Source organism: Oryctolagus cuniculus, chromosome 7 (assembly GCF_051225735.1).
Source record: "Oryctolagus cuniculus isolate XC-2025 breed Fujian yellow rabbit chromosome 7, ASM5122573v1, whole genome shotgun sequence".
NCBI classification, from domain to species: Eukaryota; Metazoa; Chordata; class Mammalia; order Lagomorpha; family Leporidae; genus Oryctolagus; species Oryctolagus cuniculus.
Genome location: NC_142873.1, coordinates 135,661,058 through 135,677,375, shown reverse-complemented (window position 1 = coordinate 135,677,375; position 16,318 = coordinate 135,661,058). Strand labels below are relative to the sequence as shown.

At 46.8% G+C, this 16,318-nt stretch overlaps 1 protein-coding gene across 37 annotated transcripts in view; it reads right to left on the bottom strand.

Annotated features, from left to right (window-relative positions):
• INPP5B (inositol polyphosphate-5-phosphatase B) overlaps window positions 1-16,318 on the bottom strand; it is a 65,553-nt gene that overhangs the window by 11,823 nt on the left and 37,412 nt on the right. For 18 of the 37 annotated variants that reach the window (XR_016237404.1, XR_016210177.1, XR_016210179.1 and 15 more), the window contains 8 exons: window positions 15,098-15,265; window positions 13,748-13,849; window positions 12,568-12,682; window positions 11,370-11,486; window positions 9,538-9,725; window positions 7,351-7,462; window positions 2,346-2,455; window positions 1,269-1,404 (listed from right to left, as the gene is read on the bottom strand). Coding sequence is in view for 30 of the 37 variants with exons in the window: in XM_089337441.1 (XP_089193567.1) it covers window positions 1,269-1,404; window positions 2,346-2,455; window positions 7,351-7,462; window positions 9,538-9,725; window positions 11,370-11,486; window positions 12,568-12,682; window positions 13,748-13,849; window positions 15,098-15,265 (1,048 nt within the window). In the remaining 7 variants the exon portion in view is untranslated. The remainder of the gene's footprint in view (window positions 1-1,268; window positions 1,405-2,345; window positions 2,456-7,350; window positions 7,463-9,537; window positions 9,726-11,369; window positions 11,487-12,567; window positions 12,683-13,747; window positions 13,850-15,097; window positions 15,266-16,318) is intronic. The other 19 variants (XR_016210182.1, XM_089299100.1, XM_089337459.1 and 16 more) reach the window with 2 other exon arrangements.

Here is a 16,318-nt window from a genome sequence, read left to right as displayed (position 1 = left end):
AAGGAAAAGATTAATTGAATCCAATAGTGGAAAGTGTACGGGAAAATAAGCTTATATGAAGGGACTTCAAAAAAGCAGAATTAAAAAATAGTGCAAGAGTTGGTATTTAACCTAGTGGTTAAGATGCCCATGTCCCATGTGAGAGTGCCTGGGTTCAACATCAATATCATGGGCTCCTGACTCTAGCCTCTTGCCAGTGCAGACCTGTAGCAGTGGTGTTGGCTCAAGTAATTGGGGACCTGCCAACCCACATGGAAGACCTGCATTGTATTCTTAGCTCCTGGTTTTGGCCCAGGCTCCTGGCCATCGCAGGCATTCGGGGAGTGAACCAGCAGATTGAGCACTCTCTTATGGCCAGCATTGCAGAGCAGCAGTTAAAGCTGCCACCTGTGATGCCGGCATCCCACATGAGCTCCAGTTCATGTCCTGGCTGCTCCTCTTCCAACCCAGCTCCCTGCTAATCACCAGTAAAAAAATAGCACAAGATGGCCAAAGCGTCTGTGCCCTGCAACCCACATGAGAGACCTGGATGAAGCTCCTGGATCCTGGTTTTGGCCTGGCTCAGCCCTGACCTTTGTAGTCATCTGGGAAGTGAACCAGCAGATGGCAGATCAATCTCTCTCTCTCTCCTAACTCTTTCAAATAAATAAATAAATCTTTTTAAAAAAATGAAATAAAACATATTTTTCTTTGACCCACTAACTTTATCTTTATGAGTATCATTCTGTAGAAATACACTGGTACACAAAGATGGATGTAATGGATGGTCCCTGTAGCACTGTGTACAATGGCAAAATTGTGGAAACAAATGATTGACATATAGATCATGGTTCATCCACACTATGGACTACTTTGCACAAAATGAGGGGGAAGCACTACTTTTACAGACATGGAAACATCTCTTGAGACACATTTAATGAGGACAAAAAAGATGGTCTCAGAACAACATATAAATACCACGATCTCTTTCACAGAAAAAGAAAGATATCCTGTAGGTTGAATATAGAACCCTGATATACTCATTGGTAAATGTGTCAGAGTCTTAAAAGATATAGTCCAAAGGCAAAAGGATCCTTCTACGGATGTGGAAACACACACAAATATATGAAAATAATTGCTAATTAAGTTTAAACTAAAACAATGTGTAAAGGGAGCCTCTTCATACTCAGGGCAACAGGAGAGGAGGAGACCAGAAAGACATAAAGTAACCTTGGTGTGAGAGCTGACTCCTTGGGGAATGTTGAGAAGGGCACCAGCCGCCCACCTACCCCGATGTCGAACACCGAGCTGACAGGCTTGTGGTCACTGGTCTTCAGGGCCATGTGGCTCTGATAACTCAGCTGAGTGATGTTCTTGCCTTTCCAGAGGATCCGGTCGCACCAGGCAGGGGCTCGACACTTCTCGCTGAAATGCAAAGTTCACAGTGGCAGCAGTCACAGAAACAACACTGCCCACGGCCTGGTTCCCTGGTTTAGGTGGGAAATGACAAGGCAGAGCCCTCACGTCCATGCAGCCCAGAGATCTGAGGCAGCAGGAGCAATTTGGGCCTACCAGGGGATACCTAGGAAGCATCATTCGAAACAACTGTGAAAGCTCAAAGCCCAAGGGTTAAGTCTGAGTCTCGCTCGTTACCCTCCTGCGAGGGCTAGAAGACAAGTAGAAATGCAATAGGAGTAAGTACTTTGTGGTGCAGCATTTTAAGCCTTTGCTTGGGGTATACCTGCATCCATATCAGAGTGCCCGCTCCAGTCCTAGCTGCCCCACTTTTGATCCAGCTGCCCCCTAATGTGCCTGGAAATGCAGCAGATGATGACCCAAGTATGTGGGCCCTACCACCTATAAGGGAGACCTGGATGGAGCTGCAGGCACTTGGGGAGTGAAACAGTGGATAGAAGATCTCTCTTGCACTCTCTCCCTCCATCACTCTGCCTTTCAAATAAATCAGTAAGTCTCTTTTAAAAAGCTCAAATTCCTATTGCCTTGGTTTAAACCTTGCCTATACTGTTGCCTGCTTCGGAGGTTCTTTTATTTTTCTATGCCTCTCATCTCTGATACAATAAAAAGATGATAATAATCATACCAGCTCAAGGTTGTTGAGAGGATTGAAATAAACAAGTAAAAAGTAATGAATAATATATAGAACAAGGTAAACAATAATAAAAATATTAATTTCTTTGTAGTAATCAAGTACAAGGTAAGTCAGCTGGACTATCTCAGTACCCTAAGTGGAACTGAAAAGTAAATCAATATCAAGAATTACTAAAGGAGCAGATATTGCGGCACAGTGGCTTCCCAGAGTTTCTGAGTTTCCATCTGCTCAACTCCCTGAGCAACCTCTGACCTACCTGGTGTCCCAGTTGTCCGAGCCAGTATCGTACTTATAGGTAGGCTGGAAGGTGAGCTCCCCTTCTGTGAAGCCCTCAAAGACAGCCTTTGCAGCCACCTGAATTTTCAGCTATACAGAAAGAGGAGAGAAAAAAAATCTCAGAATAAAAAGATCAAATCTTGATAGCAGAGAAAAGGAAATGAATGTAGAACCCAAACCCTGTTCCAAAAGGACAGGCATCACAAGAAAGCTCTCCCATAAGACCTGAGTTAATCAAATCCTAGGCAGAGGCACAAGCTTCCCATTCTCCCACCAGCTAATATAGTTTTAAGGCTCTGTGTAAGGGGCCGGCACTGTGGCGTAGTGGGTAAAGCCGTTGCCTGCAGTGCCAGTTCGAGTCCTGGCTGCTCCACTTCTGATCTGGCTCTCTGCTGTGGCCTGGGAAAGCAGTGGAAGATGGCCCAAGTCCTTGGGCCCTTGCACCTGCATGGGAGACCCGGAGGAAGCTCATGGCTCCTGACTTTGGATTGGACCAGCTCCAGTCATTATGGCTACTTGGGGAGCGAACCAGGGGATGGAAGACCTCTCTCTCTCTACCTCTGCCTCTCTAATAAATAAATAAAGAAAATAAAATTATTTATTTGACAGGTAGAGTTACAGACAGTGAGAGAAAGACAGAGAAAGGTCTTCCTTCCGTTGGCTTACTCCCCAAATGGCCGCTACAGCTGGCGCTGCGTTGATCTGAAGGCAGGATCCAGGTGCTTCCTCCTGGTCTCCCACATGAGTGCAGGGGTCCAAGCACCTGGGCCATCCTCCACTGCCTTTCTAGGCCACAGCAGAGAGCTGGACTGGAAGAGGAGCAACCGGGACTAGAACCCAGCGCCCATATGGGATGCTGGCACTGCAGGCGGAGGATTAACCAAGTGAGCCACAGCGCCGGTCCCAAGAAAATTTTTTTTAAAAAGGCTCTGTGTAAGAGCCTCCCTCCACATGAGGGGCCTGTGTCCCATCTTACTGAGACATGCCTAGAGGACTAAGTGCCACTCAGCATAGTTTGTCCCTTCCCGGTGTCAAGTCCTTCATCCATGTAGCACAGTTGCTCCAAATATACAGACAGATAAGAGCTGTGTTGTCAAGTTAGTTATGTGAACTGAGGGAAGCTCTTCACCTGCACATTTTGAATTTGTGATAGAGTCTACCTTGGAGGGTCATTAGAAAGGTTAACTGTCAACTTAGTGTCTGACACATTATGAGAACAGCTAACTTCCTTCCTATAGTATTGATTCTAGGAGTTCCTTCCAAATCATGCTCTTAGAAGAGAGAAAAGCCGTGCTCTTGTCTCTTCCGTAGAGCACCAGGGTTGGTCCTGGGTAGACTGCTGAAGAGCTGTCAGCTCTCATGCTGCAGGTTGGTCAGCTATCCAGGGAATGCTACAAAAGCATTTCAAATGTTCATGGCATGGTGCAGTTGGCACAGTGGATAGGACACGGCTTGGGGCACCTGCATCCCATACTGGAGTGCCGGGGTTGAGGTCTCAACTCCACTTCCAATTTCAGCTTCCTGCTAATGTGCACAGTAGAGGGCAGCAGGTGATTGGCTTAAGTAGCTGGGTTCCAGCCACCCAAATGGCAGACCTGGAATGAGTTCCTAGCCCCGCCTTGTTGTGAGCATATGGGGAATGAACCAGTAGTTGGAAAATGTCTGTCTCTGTCTGTTTCTGCCTTTAAAATAAAGTAAAAAACATTTTTTTTCAGTTTACAGGGAAATAAATTAAAATTAAGCTTATTTTAAAGCAAATATTTTTTTATTTCTGCCAGTGTTTTCATAATATGCATTTAAACTTTTTTCATTTTATTTGAAAGGCAGACACAAAGAGACAGAGATCTTCGATCCACTGGCTCCCTCTGCAAATGTTTGTAATAGTCAGTGCTGGGTCAGGCTGCAGGCAAGATCCAGGAACTCCATTCAGAACCACATGGGTGGCAGAAGCCCAAGTACTTGAGCCATCACCTACTGCCTTCCAGGGAACACACTACAAGGAAACTGATTGGAAGCAGAGGAGCTGCAACATGAAGTAAGCCCTCCAATATGGGATATGAGCATAATATGCATTTTTATTAACTTTTTGAAGGCCTTGTATGTACAGATTTCAAAATTATTTTACATAAAAAATAAACTTATCCTGTAATGTCCATTTCCCACAGACTTTTTGAAGAACCCTCATATTTGCCAATTTCCTAAAAATGACTTGTTAAGACACTATCAAACAAAAAGCAACAAGAAAAAAAAACAAAACTTAGGTATGAATGGAAGCTGATGCTTCCTCAATGGGTACACATAGTCTTTAAAACCAACTGGAGGGGGGCTGCCGCCTGCAGTGCCGGCATCCTATAGGGGTGCCAGTTCGAGTCCTGGCTGCTCCACTTCTGTTCCAGCTCTCTGCTATGGCCTGGGAAAGCAGTAGAAGATGGCCCAAGTCCTTGGGCCCCTACACCTGCGTGGGAGACCCAGAAGAAGCTCCTGGCTCATGACTTCAGATTGGCACAGCTCCAACCATTGCAATCAATTGGGGAGTGAACAAACAGGTGGGACTCTTTCAAATAAATAAATCTTAAAAAAAAAAAAAAAAAAAACTGTAGGGGCCCACACTGTGGCGTAGTGGGTAAAGCGCTGCCTGCAGTGCCGGCAAACCATGTGGGTGCCAGTTTTAGCCCCAGCTGCTCCATTTCTGATCCGGCTCTCTGCTATGGCCTGGGAAAGCAGCAGAAGATGGCCCAAGTCCTTGGGCCCCTGCACCTGCATGGGAGACCTGAAAGACGCTCCTGGCTCCTCGCTTTGGATCGCAGCAGCTCTGGCCATTGCGGCCATCTGGGGAGTGAACCAGCAGGCAGATGGAAGATCTCTTTCTCTCTCTCTCTCTCCACCTCTGCATTTCAAATAAATAAATAAATCTCTTTTTTTAATATTTATTTATTCACTTGAAATTCAGAGTTACACAGAGAGAGAAGGAGAGGCAGAGAGAAAGAGAAGTCTTCCATCCGCTGGTCCACTCCCTTGTTGGCCGCAATGGCTGGAGCTGTGCCAATCCAAAAGCCAGGAGCCAGGAGCTTCCTCCAGGTCTCCCACATGGGTACAAGGGGCCAAGGACTTGGGCCATCTTTTTACTGCTCTCCCAGGCCATAGCAGAGAGCCGGATCGGAAGTGGAACAGCTAGGACTTGAACCAGTGCCCAAATGGGATGCCAGCACTGCAGGTGGCAGCTTTATCCACTACACCACAGTGTAGGCCCCAATAAATAAACCTTAAAAACAAAATGATCATTAGACTTAAAACAAAACAAAACACACTAGAGGGGCAGGAATGTGGTGCAGAGGGTTAAGTCACCACGTGGGACACCAGCATTCCAACTAGAGTGCCTGCTTCCCATCCTGGCTACTCCACTTCTGATCCAACTTCCTGCTCATGTACCTGGGAGGCAGCAGATGATGGCTCAAGTGCTTGGGTCCCTGCCACCCATGTGGAAGAGATGGACGAAATTCCTGTTCCTGGCTTGGGCTGGCCCAGCCCTAGCAGCTGGGGAGTGAACCAGCAGATGGAAAAGCTCTCTTTCTGCCTCTCTGTTACTCCACCTTGCAAATAAGTAAATTCTAAACAAACAAACAAACACAGAAACAAGACCATGGAAGCAGATAAGCACACAGAATGGTACCATTGCTTTAGGAAAAAAACTGGACAACAAGGCAAGTGAAGATAAGTATGAAAGTATGAGGAAAATAAGAAGATGTAAACAGAGCTAGAACAGACTAGGTTAATGCTAACATGAGGATCAAGTAGAATAAAAGGAATTTACTAAGAAAAAGACTTAGAAAAAATTGGGCCAACGGAAGAAGCCCCTGGCTTCGTATTGGTGCAGCTCCGGCCATTGCAGCCATCTGTAACTCTGTCTTTCAAATAAATAAAATGAATCTTTAAAAAAAAAAATTGGGCCAACAATTATGCCATAAAGAAAAACATAATGATTCTTTTTCTTCAAGTAATCTGCACTGGCAAAAAAAAAAAAAAAAAAAAAAAAGCACGAGAGAGAGAGAAAGATTTAGACTAATGACAATATTTAGATTATTAAAGAATGTGCTACATACTTTTTTAAAAAAAGACTTTAGGGGTCACTGCTGTGAGGTAGTGGAAAAAGCCACCACCGGCAGTGTCAGCATCCCATATGGGTGCCAGTTCAAGTCCCGGCTGCTCCACTTCTGATCCAGCTCTCTGCTGCAGCCTGAGAAAGCAGTAGAAGATGGCCCAAGTCCTTGGGCCCCTGCACCGGTGTGGGAGACCTGGAAGATGCTCCTGGCTCCTGGCTTTGGATCGGCCTAGCTCCAGCCATTGTGGCCATCTAAGGAGTGGACCAGCAGATGGAAGACTTCTCTCTCCCTCTGCCTCTCTGAGCTCTGCCTTTCAAATAAATAAATATTAAAAAAAAAAAAAAAAAAAAAGGACTTTATCATCCAGAACAACTCTGACCACTGAAACCCAGAAGTCAGTCAGATGAACAGATTTCTCTTCTTCTGTGACACGGCTAATGCTCTGGGAAAGAAAGAGGCGCTGAGACCAACGGTGGAGGACAGCAGGTTACAGAGCTGACTGCTGCGGGAAGTGCAGAGAGCCACGCAGGAGGAGCTGCCAGTGTGGCCCGGGAGCAGGGGGCTCATTCTACAACACACCGCTAAAGCATCTTAAATAGACTTTCTCCAGAGGGGCTCAGCACCCTTTCAGCCCCAACTTCACACCTCTTGAATAAATGAATGACGGCGAGTGTCAGACAGAGAACAAGCTGTCGCCCCCAGAGAAGACCAGGTGCCACAGGAAAGAGCCAATGTGAGACAACGAGGCGCCAGGGAGACGCAGACAAAACGAAGAAACGGTGGAGCGTCAGGTCCTCCCAAGGCAAGGAAGAAGAGGCTGTGCGTGGGGAGCCAGGTTTGCTGTGCCCTCGCAGGGACCAGCAGCTGCCTGGTAGCCATCTGTACCTGATCATAGGCATACAGGGTCTGAAAGGCCTTCTCTTCGATGAGCTTTTTCACCTTTTCCACACCCAACTCTTCTATCCTGTAGTTGAGGTCCCCCAGCCACAAGATCACACTGTGAGGACAGAGCACAGAGGTAACAGGTTGGGGGGTGAGGGAGGACTTTAACCCATCCCCTGAAGGACACTTCTGCAGGCCCCTGAGGCTCAGGCTCTGGGGAGCTGGGATGGCATGTGACTTGGCTGCTCAGGAAATTTCTTCCTATCTTGGTCCATGGCTGGTGCTGCGGCTCACTAGGCTAATCCTCTGCCTGCGGCTCCAGTACCCCGGGTTCTAGTCCCGGTTGGGGTGCCGGATTCTGTCCCGGTTGTTCCTCTTCCAGTCCAGCTCTCTGCTGTGGCCTGGGAAGGCAGTGGAGGATGGCCCAAGTGCTTGGGCTCTGTACCTGCATGGGAGACCAGGAGGAAGCACCTGGCTCCTAGCTTCGGATCGGCGCAGTGCGCCAGCCGTAGCAGCCATTTGGGGGGTGAACCAACGGAAGGAAGACCTTTCTCTCTGTCTCTCTCTCTCACTGTCTAACACTGTCCGTCAAAAAAAAATAATAATAATAAATAAATACATACATAAATAAATAAATAATTATCTTGGTCCAAGCTCATTGTAAATAGCCTTGAGTTCTCCTTCACTATTTATGCCTTGTGTGGCTGGAAGGGTAGTCTAGTAAGATCTAAAACCAGGATAGCAATTTACCTCATTGCTGGGAGAGGCAAAAATGATCAACAGTTGGGGATGTTGATTACTCAGGGACCTCAAACCAGACAACAGGGACTCTGCCTCTGCTCCAGTCCACCACACGCTCAGCCCTTGTTTGCAGAGCGGGGTTCCTCGGAGACAAAGCTCAACCTTTCCAGCCGAGCCTGGCTTGAGCCACCACTATAGCACCGGCTGGCTCTTTTTATCCTCTCCGGCCAAGCGTGACTTCATTTATTTATTGGGAAAGAGTGAACTGAAAGCTCTCTGATGACATCACACATCTCATTAAGTCTAGTACTTCTCTATCTGAAGCCAACAACCATGGCATCAGAGAAGGTACACAGCAGTCTCTGCGTCCCAAACCCAGTGTATCCACAACAAAAAGCAAACAAACCGACCCACAAGTCGCAACCACTCCAACTAGGACGCTGCAGAATGGAAGAGCCGGCTTGTCAGATACAGCCCCTGCCGCGGTCCTGGGGAAGAAAAGCCACCCAGAACACCAACGAGCTTGAGATAGCTCCGTGCAGCGGCAGGACAAGAGGCACGTCTGCTTCCTCCCTGGCAGGCACCGCAGCCCCGGCGGTGGCTTTTTCTATATGAAGGAAATGGCATAAGCTTCAACCGCTACTGTAAGTCTGACAGTTGAAAGCTTTGAATTCAGAGAAATACCAAGTTTTAGATAAATAAAATAAAGTTGAATCAAGAGGGAAAAATGACCAAGTGAAGGCAAATAAACATGGTAGCACTGTTAATTACATGTGCTCTGAAAGGAACAGATATGTAAGATCCTAAAGCATACTTCTAAAAATTGGGCTTAAGACACTAGCTCTTGGGTTACTTTCCCTATAATGTTGGATCAAGGCAGACCCACATCAAAATCAATCTTATACTTGTCTAGGGACAACTGATATTTAAGAAAGAGTCTATGGGGCTGGCGTTCTGGTGTAGCAGGTAAAGCTGCCACCTGCAAATGCCATCATACCATTAACCATATGGGTGCTGGTTCAAATCCCGGCTGCTCCACTTCTGATTCAGCTCCCTGCTAATGCGCCTGGGAAAAGCAGCAGAAGATGGACCAAGTATTTGGGCCCCTGCACCCAGGTGTGAGACCAGGAAGAAGTTCCAGGCTTCTGACTTCCGCCTGGCCCAACTGTGGCCATTGCAGCCATTTGGCGAGTGCACCAGCTGATGGAAGATTTTGACTCTCCCCTTCTATCTGTAACTCTTTCAAATAAATAAATGAATCTTTAAAAAAGAAAAGAAAAGAAAAGAAAAAAGAAAGAGTCTAGGGGTCTGCCAGAAGGTATACTAGAAATTCCCAAGAGATGTAATCCAGAAGTATGCCAACAGCTGGCAGAAACCACCCCCACCCAACACAATACAGAGTCCACCACTGCACACACGGTGTCCTGATGAGACGGAAGCCAGACTCACTCGTGCTTGCCAATGGTGAGAGGGGGGCGGCTGGGGTCGACCTGACAAAACTGCATTCGAGAGCAGATGTCCTTATAGTCCTGGTTCCTCCTCTCGTACTCTTCTGTGTGGGCTGCCAAGTGAGAATTCACAATGCAGATGCTGGTGTTGTGGAACCGGAACCTGATGGCCACGCCGCCTTTGTTACCCTGTCGAAAGGATCCCCCAAGATACAAATCACAGCTTCACCGCGTCTGTCAGTTACACACCTGACTTCCAGAACATTTATCTCCGTCTTCATAATAATCCTACAAGTTATTGCCTACATATTACAGATGAGAAAACAAATCTAAGGCAGTAAATTAATTGGCTGATTAGTGGCAGAATTTTGTTTTGTTTTCTTTTAATTGAAGTTTAATGAAAAGAAATACTAAACAGAGTACACCTGAAAGACCAGGCTAGCAGAGTACAGTCATTCTGGAGCTTTCAGGGATATGGATATGGGTATGGGAATGGGTATGGGTATGGGTATGGGTATGGATATGGATATGGGCCCTCCCAGTTCTTTTTTCTCCTTCCTTCTCCCTGCTGGGTGAGATTCCTAAAATTTTCCCCCCACCCCCAGAACTTCATAATGGCCCTAAATAGCCCCCTGGGCATAAGGTGGGCTAGAGTCTCCTACCTGCAGAGGGAATGGGTAAAGACTCAGCCCACCAGATTACTGACTGATGACCACACGCCTGATATGTAAACGCTGGCTTGCTTCTACAGCTCTTCCCACCCAACAAGGATCTTGAACAAGAGCAATACTTTAGATATATAACTCTGGTCTTCTCTACATTTCTTCCTTCATCCATTTGGTGGCAGAGCCCAGAGCCTAGCTGTCAGTCTGGTGCTCTTTTCACTGAATCACTGGCCAGCCATATGCTCTTCCCTATACAAAGCTAAGCTCTTGCAGGAGAAGCTAAAAGGAAGTCTAATAGCATGAAGAGGAGGAAACCGCAGACCCGTCAGCATCCTTTGTTTTCCTTGGTGACCATAGTTTCTGCAACATATTACATGGGTTACACGGCAGGCTCAACTGCAGGTTCCAGTGCGAGTGAACAGGGGGACAGGTGCTAGCTGGGCAAATCAGCTGGCAATTCACTGAAATATGGTTTCTAATGTCTAATCAATCCAGCCCTGCCTAAGGATACAATTCATTATGAAATACTGGCACCCTTGAACTGGGACACATGCAGGTACTGCATCATGAGAAGCTGGGCCAGAGTGTTAGGGGTGGGGCAGCATTGTGGTGTAGTGGATTAAGCTGCCACTTGCAATACCAGCATCCCACATCAGACTGCCTGTTCAAGTCCCAGCTACTCTGCTTCCTACCCAGCTTCCTGCTAATGCGCCTGGGAAGTAATTGGGCCCCTGCCACCCATGTGGGAGACCAGGATGGAATTCCAGGCTCCTGGCTTTTGCCTGGCCCAAATCTGACTGTGGCAGCCATTTGGGGTGTGAATCAGTGGACAAAAGACAAATCTCTCTCTCAAATAAATAAATAAGTCTTGCCTATCAACAAAGCTAAACAGATATTGATATTTTGCCTTATTGGCTTCAGATCTTTATTTATAGTTTTATTTTTTCATGGTGAGGAATAAAATGTTACATACATATTTCTTTATCATCCCTTTCTTCCCTAGAGTAACTATCCCAAAACTATCTTTCCCATGTATGATTTGAATTTTTACTATAAATAAACTCATCAACAATAAAAAATAAATACAAATCAATAAATAAATCTTAGGAGGACAGAAACAAAAACTTCAGGGGTCAAGGTTCTTTGTATGCCAAACATCCTAACTCACCATCCTTCCCATGATTCCTGTTCCCACAGTCTCAGCTTCCACTTCTGAGATAAATGCTGCATGTTCCTGTTTGATATACAAGAGCAGCATAATTCCAACTAATCTGATGAGCTTCACCTGGAAAATAGACCCAAACAAGTCACACCATCAAACACCTGAAGAAGTTGCAAATAGGAATAAATAAATACTCTACAGGCAAAGTGGTCTCAAAACTGACTGCGAGGGGCTGGCGTTGTGGCATGGTGGGTTAAGCCGCCACCTGCCTTGCTGGCATCTCCTAAGGGAGCTGGTTCGCGTCCCGGCTGTTCCACTCCCAGTCCAGCATTCCCAGTCCAGCATCCCTGCTGACGGTCTGGGAAAGGCAGCGGAGGATGGACCAAGTGCTTGGACCCCTGCCACCCATGTAGGAGACCCAGATGAAACTCCTGGCTCCTGGTTTTGGCCTGGCTCCACTCTGGCTGTTGCAGCCACTTGGGGAGTGTATCAGTGGGTGGAAGATCTCTCTCTCTGTCTCTCCCTCTTTCTCTGTAACTGCTTCAAATAAATAAACAAATCTTTTTTATTTTTATTTTTTTTTTATTTTGACAGGCAGCGTGGACAGTGTGAGAGAGAGAGACAGAGAGAAAGGTCTTCCTTTGCCGTTGGTTCACCCTCCAATGGCCGCCGCGGAAAGCGTGCTGCGGCCAGCACACCGCGCTGATCCGAAGCCAGGAGCCAAGGGCTTCTCCTGGTCTCCCATGGGGTGCAGGGCCCAAGCACTTGGGCCATCCTCCACTGCACTCCCTGGCCACAGCAGAGAGCTGGCCTGAAAAAGGGGCAACCGGGACAGAATCCGGCGCCCCGACCGGGACTAGAACCCGGTGTGCCGGTGCCGCAAGGCGGAGGATTAGCCTAGTGAGCCACGGCGCCGGCCCAATAAACATATCTTAAAAAAAAAAAAAAAAAAAAGTTGACTGTGAGTACTAATTTGTGTCCTCTGTGCTAGAACACAAAGTAATCACCTGTTTAACCCCCGAGTATGCTGTATAACCTAAGCAATCCATAAGCGAATCTTTCCCACCCTGAGGCACTCCTTCTGGAGATCTTAGAACTGAAAATGGCAGGGAAATTAGGACTGGCGCCCAATAAAGCTCAAGGGAAAGACAAAAAGTTATGTTACAGCTTCCCTGCACGACAAGCTACTCCTGCTTCCTCTTACCTTTGCATACTTGGCATCTGGGTGAAGACCCTCGGATACGGCTTTAAACCACTCCTCCTCCTTTGGGGTATCATGAAAGAAAAAGGCTTCCTTACTCAGATCAAGTTCCTGGAACCTAGAGAGTAGAGAAAGGGAATGTGCAGATTGCTTCAGGTACTCAGTTCCAGCTTTCTAGTTCAACTGCAGGACCCTCTGGAGGGAGACTGAATGCTTGGCGATGAGGAACTAAATGCCCAAAGTCTTTTCAGTGCATTCCCAAACATTCGCCATTTCCTTTTCATGTCCCAGCCTACAAAGTAGTTGGAAGTATCCTCATTTCACATCTGCAACCAGGAGTTCATATAAGGGGCTGACGCTGTGGCACAGTAGGTTCAGCCTGCAGTGCCGGCATCCCATATGGGCGCTGGTCCTAGTCCCAGCTGCTCCACTTCCCATCCAGCTCTCTGCAAAGGCCTAGGAAAGCAGTAGAAGATGGCCCAAGTCCTTGGGCCTCTGCACCCACGTAGGAGACCTGGAAGAAGCTCCTGGCTCCTGGCTTTGGATGGGCTCAGCTCCGGCAGTTGCAGCCATTTGGGGAATGAATCAGCAGATGGAAGACCTCTCTCTCTGTTTCTCCCTCTCACTGTCATAACTTATCTTTCAAATAAATAAATAAAATCTTTAAAAAAAGAAAGAGTTCACATAAGCACCAAACTGAGATTCAGGCCTCAGTCTATATACATTCCAAATTCCAGCTCTTTCCAATAGACCACACAGGCTTTCTTTGCTGCCCTTTCTCACCAGACATTCCAGTACAGTGGTGAGAAGATAATAAGGGTGGAAAAAAGAGAGAGAGAGAGAGAGACTAAATGATGGTATTTTCTTGAGCTAACCTTCCTTCCCTGGTAAAAGATATCTTTGTTTTGTGACCAAAGTATTGATTGTCTAAGCAATGAAACTCAGTTCAGGATGTGCTGACTTCATCAGAGGGCTGCTCTAAAAATTAAACATTAGCGTTTCAATGTCAAGCACCGCACTTGCCGGAGCAAGCACATCCGAGAAGCAGCTCTTATTAAGCACTTGCTCATTTTTCAGTTCCTCCACTTGCTGTGAAGACGCAGTTACACGTTCGTGTCTCCGTCCCTTTACCCACACCTGGAGGTTCTTGCGGAAAAGAGATGCCTGGGAGGGAAGCACTCACCCTACGCAATATATGTCGGGCGCCTCTGCACTGTGGCTCAGCCAGGGTCGGAGGCATTCTTTGGGGGACTGTCCATTCACATTGTATGTTCCCACGAAAAATCTAAAACCAAAAAGAATCTATCAGTGACTTGGGAGCACGATGGCGGTGACAGAAGGAAGCACTTTCTATGCCGATGGGGTCTGGTTTCAGTCTTTGTGGAGTGGCTTTAAGACATAAGAAACGTCACGTCTAACCTGGGACAGAGACTGTGACCCCAACGGGCGACTTGCAGTCTGCCATGATATCTGTTACTTTCCTGATCACAACTTCAAACAGCACAGGTCTACCCTAAACATCCCGACTTCCCTTAATCAGCTGTTACACAGCCATCATCCACAAAACGACTCTTCACCCTGTGTATCCTACTGAAATGAACACACACACACACACACACACACACACACAAAGCAAAGCAGTTTGGTAATTAATTTGGGCTGGAAGCAACTCCAGTGTTCAAAAGGCCATTCTGTCTCAATAGCTGATTGTATATACTTCTAGTAACAATGTTATTTCATCTGATAGTCCCAATGTGATGAGTTTAAAAGATTTAGCAGAATTCTGCAACCTTTATTCATTTAACTTCCAGTAACCCTGGCTAAAAAGATTACCAAACACCAACTACATTTTAAAAGATTTTCTTCAAAGGCCTAGAAGGATTCAGGAAGAATAAAACTTTGGGGGCGGGGAGAGGGGCATGACACTGTGAGGCAGTGGGTAGCAGTTTCCCAGTTGCTCCACTTCCAATCCAGCTCTCTGTTAATGTGCCTGGGAGAGCAGCAGAAGATGGCCCAAGTGCTTGAGCCCCTACCACCCACTTGGGAGACCCACATGGAATGCCAGACTCCTAGCTTTGGTCTGGCAGAGCCCCAGCCATTGCAGTCATTTGGGGAATGAACCAGCAGGTGAAAGATATCTCTATTTCTCTATCTCTCCTCCCCCCAATTCCCTCCTTTGAAACTCTTTCAAATAAATAAATCTTTAAAAAATAAAATAAAACCTCAGAGGGATACACAAAGACCAGGGTATTGCTGCTTCAGTACCCACTGATCTCTGCACCTCTCTGCAAGCTGTGGCATTCCCACTACACCACACCAACCGCAGTGTCTGCCCACAAGAGCAGACTTTAAAATTGTTCGAGAGGAACAAATGGAATCACCCCTTTTGAAAGCGAGGGGAGAAATTCTATAGAAAGATTTGCTTCCAAATCAAGGTGCGGAGGGGAGTGCTTATCTTACAGAAAGTCGCAGGATCATTCGGCTTGTGGGGGAAAAAAGAACAAAGAACACGGTCCGAGGTCCAGTTAGCTACCTGAAGTTCTGGACATAGGTATAATCCTCTTCCTTCTGTATCAGTTCTGACTTCACAATGGTATCTCTCAGTCCGAACTTCTGCATGGATAAAATCTGAGCCTTGTCTGATACTGTGACAGTAGAGGAGTGAACCATGTCAGTAAGTTCAGACTTGTGTTTATTCTGTCTGGAAAACAAAAACATTTCTTTTGCATATTTTGATGACTTATACGTGCCAAAGTAAATGAACATGAAGCTTCCCACACACAGTATCTGAGTCACAGAAGATAATAGGAGGTCAAGGCAAAGGGGACAGCTGCAGCCCATATCAGAAGTGCCTAGGTCAAGTTCTGTGCAGTTTCTGAGTCCAGCTTCCTACCAAAGAGCACCCTGGAAGGCAGCGGTGGTGGCTCAAGTAATTGAGTCCCTGTCACTCATGTGTGGGACACCTGGATTGAGATCTGGGCTCCTGGCTTTGGCCTGGCCCAACCCTGTCTGTTGTAGGCATTTGGGGAGTAAATCAATACCTTTCAAATAAAATGAAAATAAATAAATAAATTGTTTAAGTCATGAAAAAAATAAATAAATGAGGTCAAGGCAAAATTTACTGACTACTTCTACACAGAACTTATATGTTGTTGATTCCACGGTGTATTGGTCTGGAGATTCTTCTGACAACAGGTTCACAGACTCTCAGGCCAAAAGGGGACCCTGAAGATAATCTGATTCCTTCATTTTTTTTTTTTTTTTTTTTTTTTTTTTTTTTTTTTTTTTTTTTATTTTTGACAGGCAGAGTGGACAGTGAGAGAGAGAGAGAGAGAGAAAGGTCTTCCTTTGCCGTTGGTTCACCCTCCAATGGCCGCCGCTGCAGCCGGCGCACCGCGCTGATCCGATGGCAGGAGCCAGGATCCAGGTGCTTTTCCTGGTCTCCCATGGGGTGCAGGGCCCAAGCACCTGGGCCATCCTCCACTGCACTCCCTGGCCACAGCAGAGAGCTGGCCTGGAAGAGGGGCAACCGGGACAGAATCCGGCGCCCCAACCGGGACTAGAACCCGGTGTGCCGGCGCCGCAAGGTGGAGGATTAGCCTATTGAGCCACGGCGCCGGCCTGATTCCTTCATTTTTAAATGAGAGCCAGCACCACCAGTGACTGGCCCAGCTGGATGATGGCGGGGTATGGACAGAACTCAGACCAGACACTGCTCTTTCTGCATCCTAGTGCTTCGTGTAACAAAGACCAT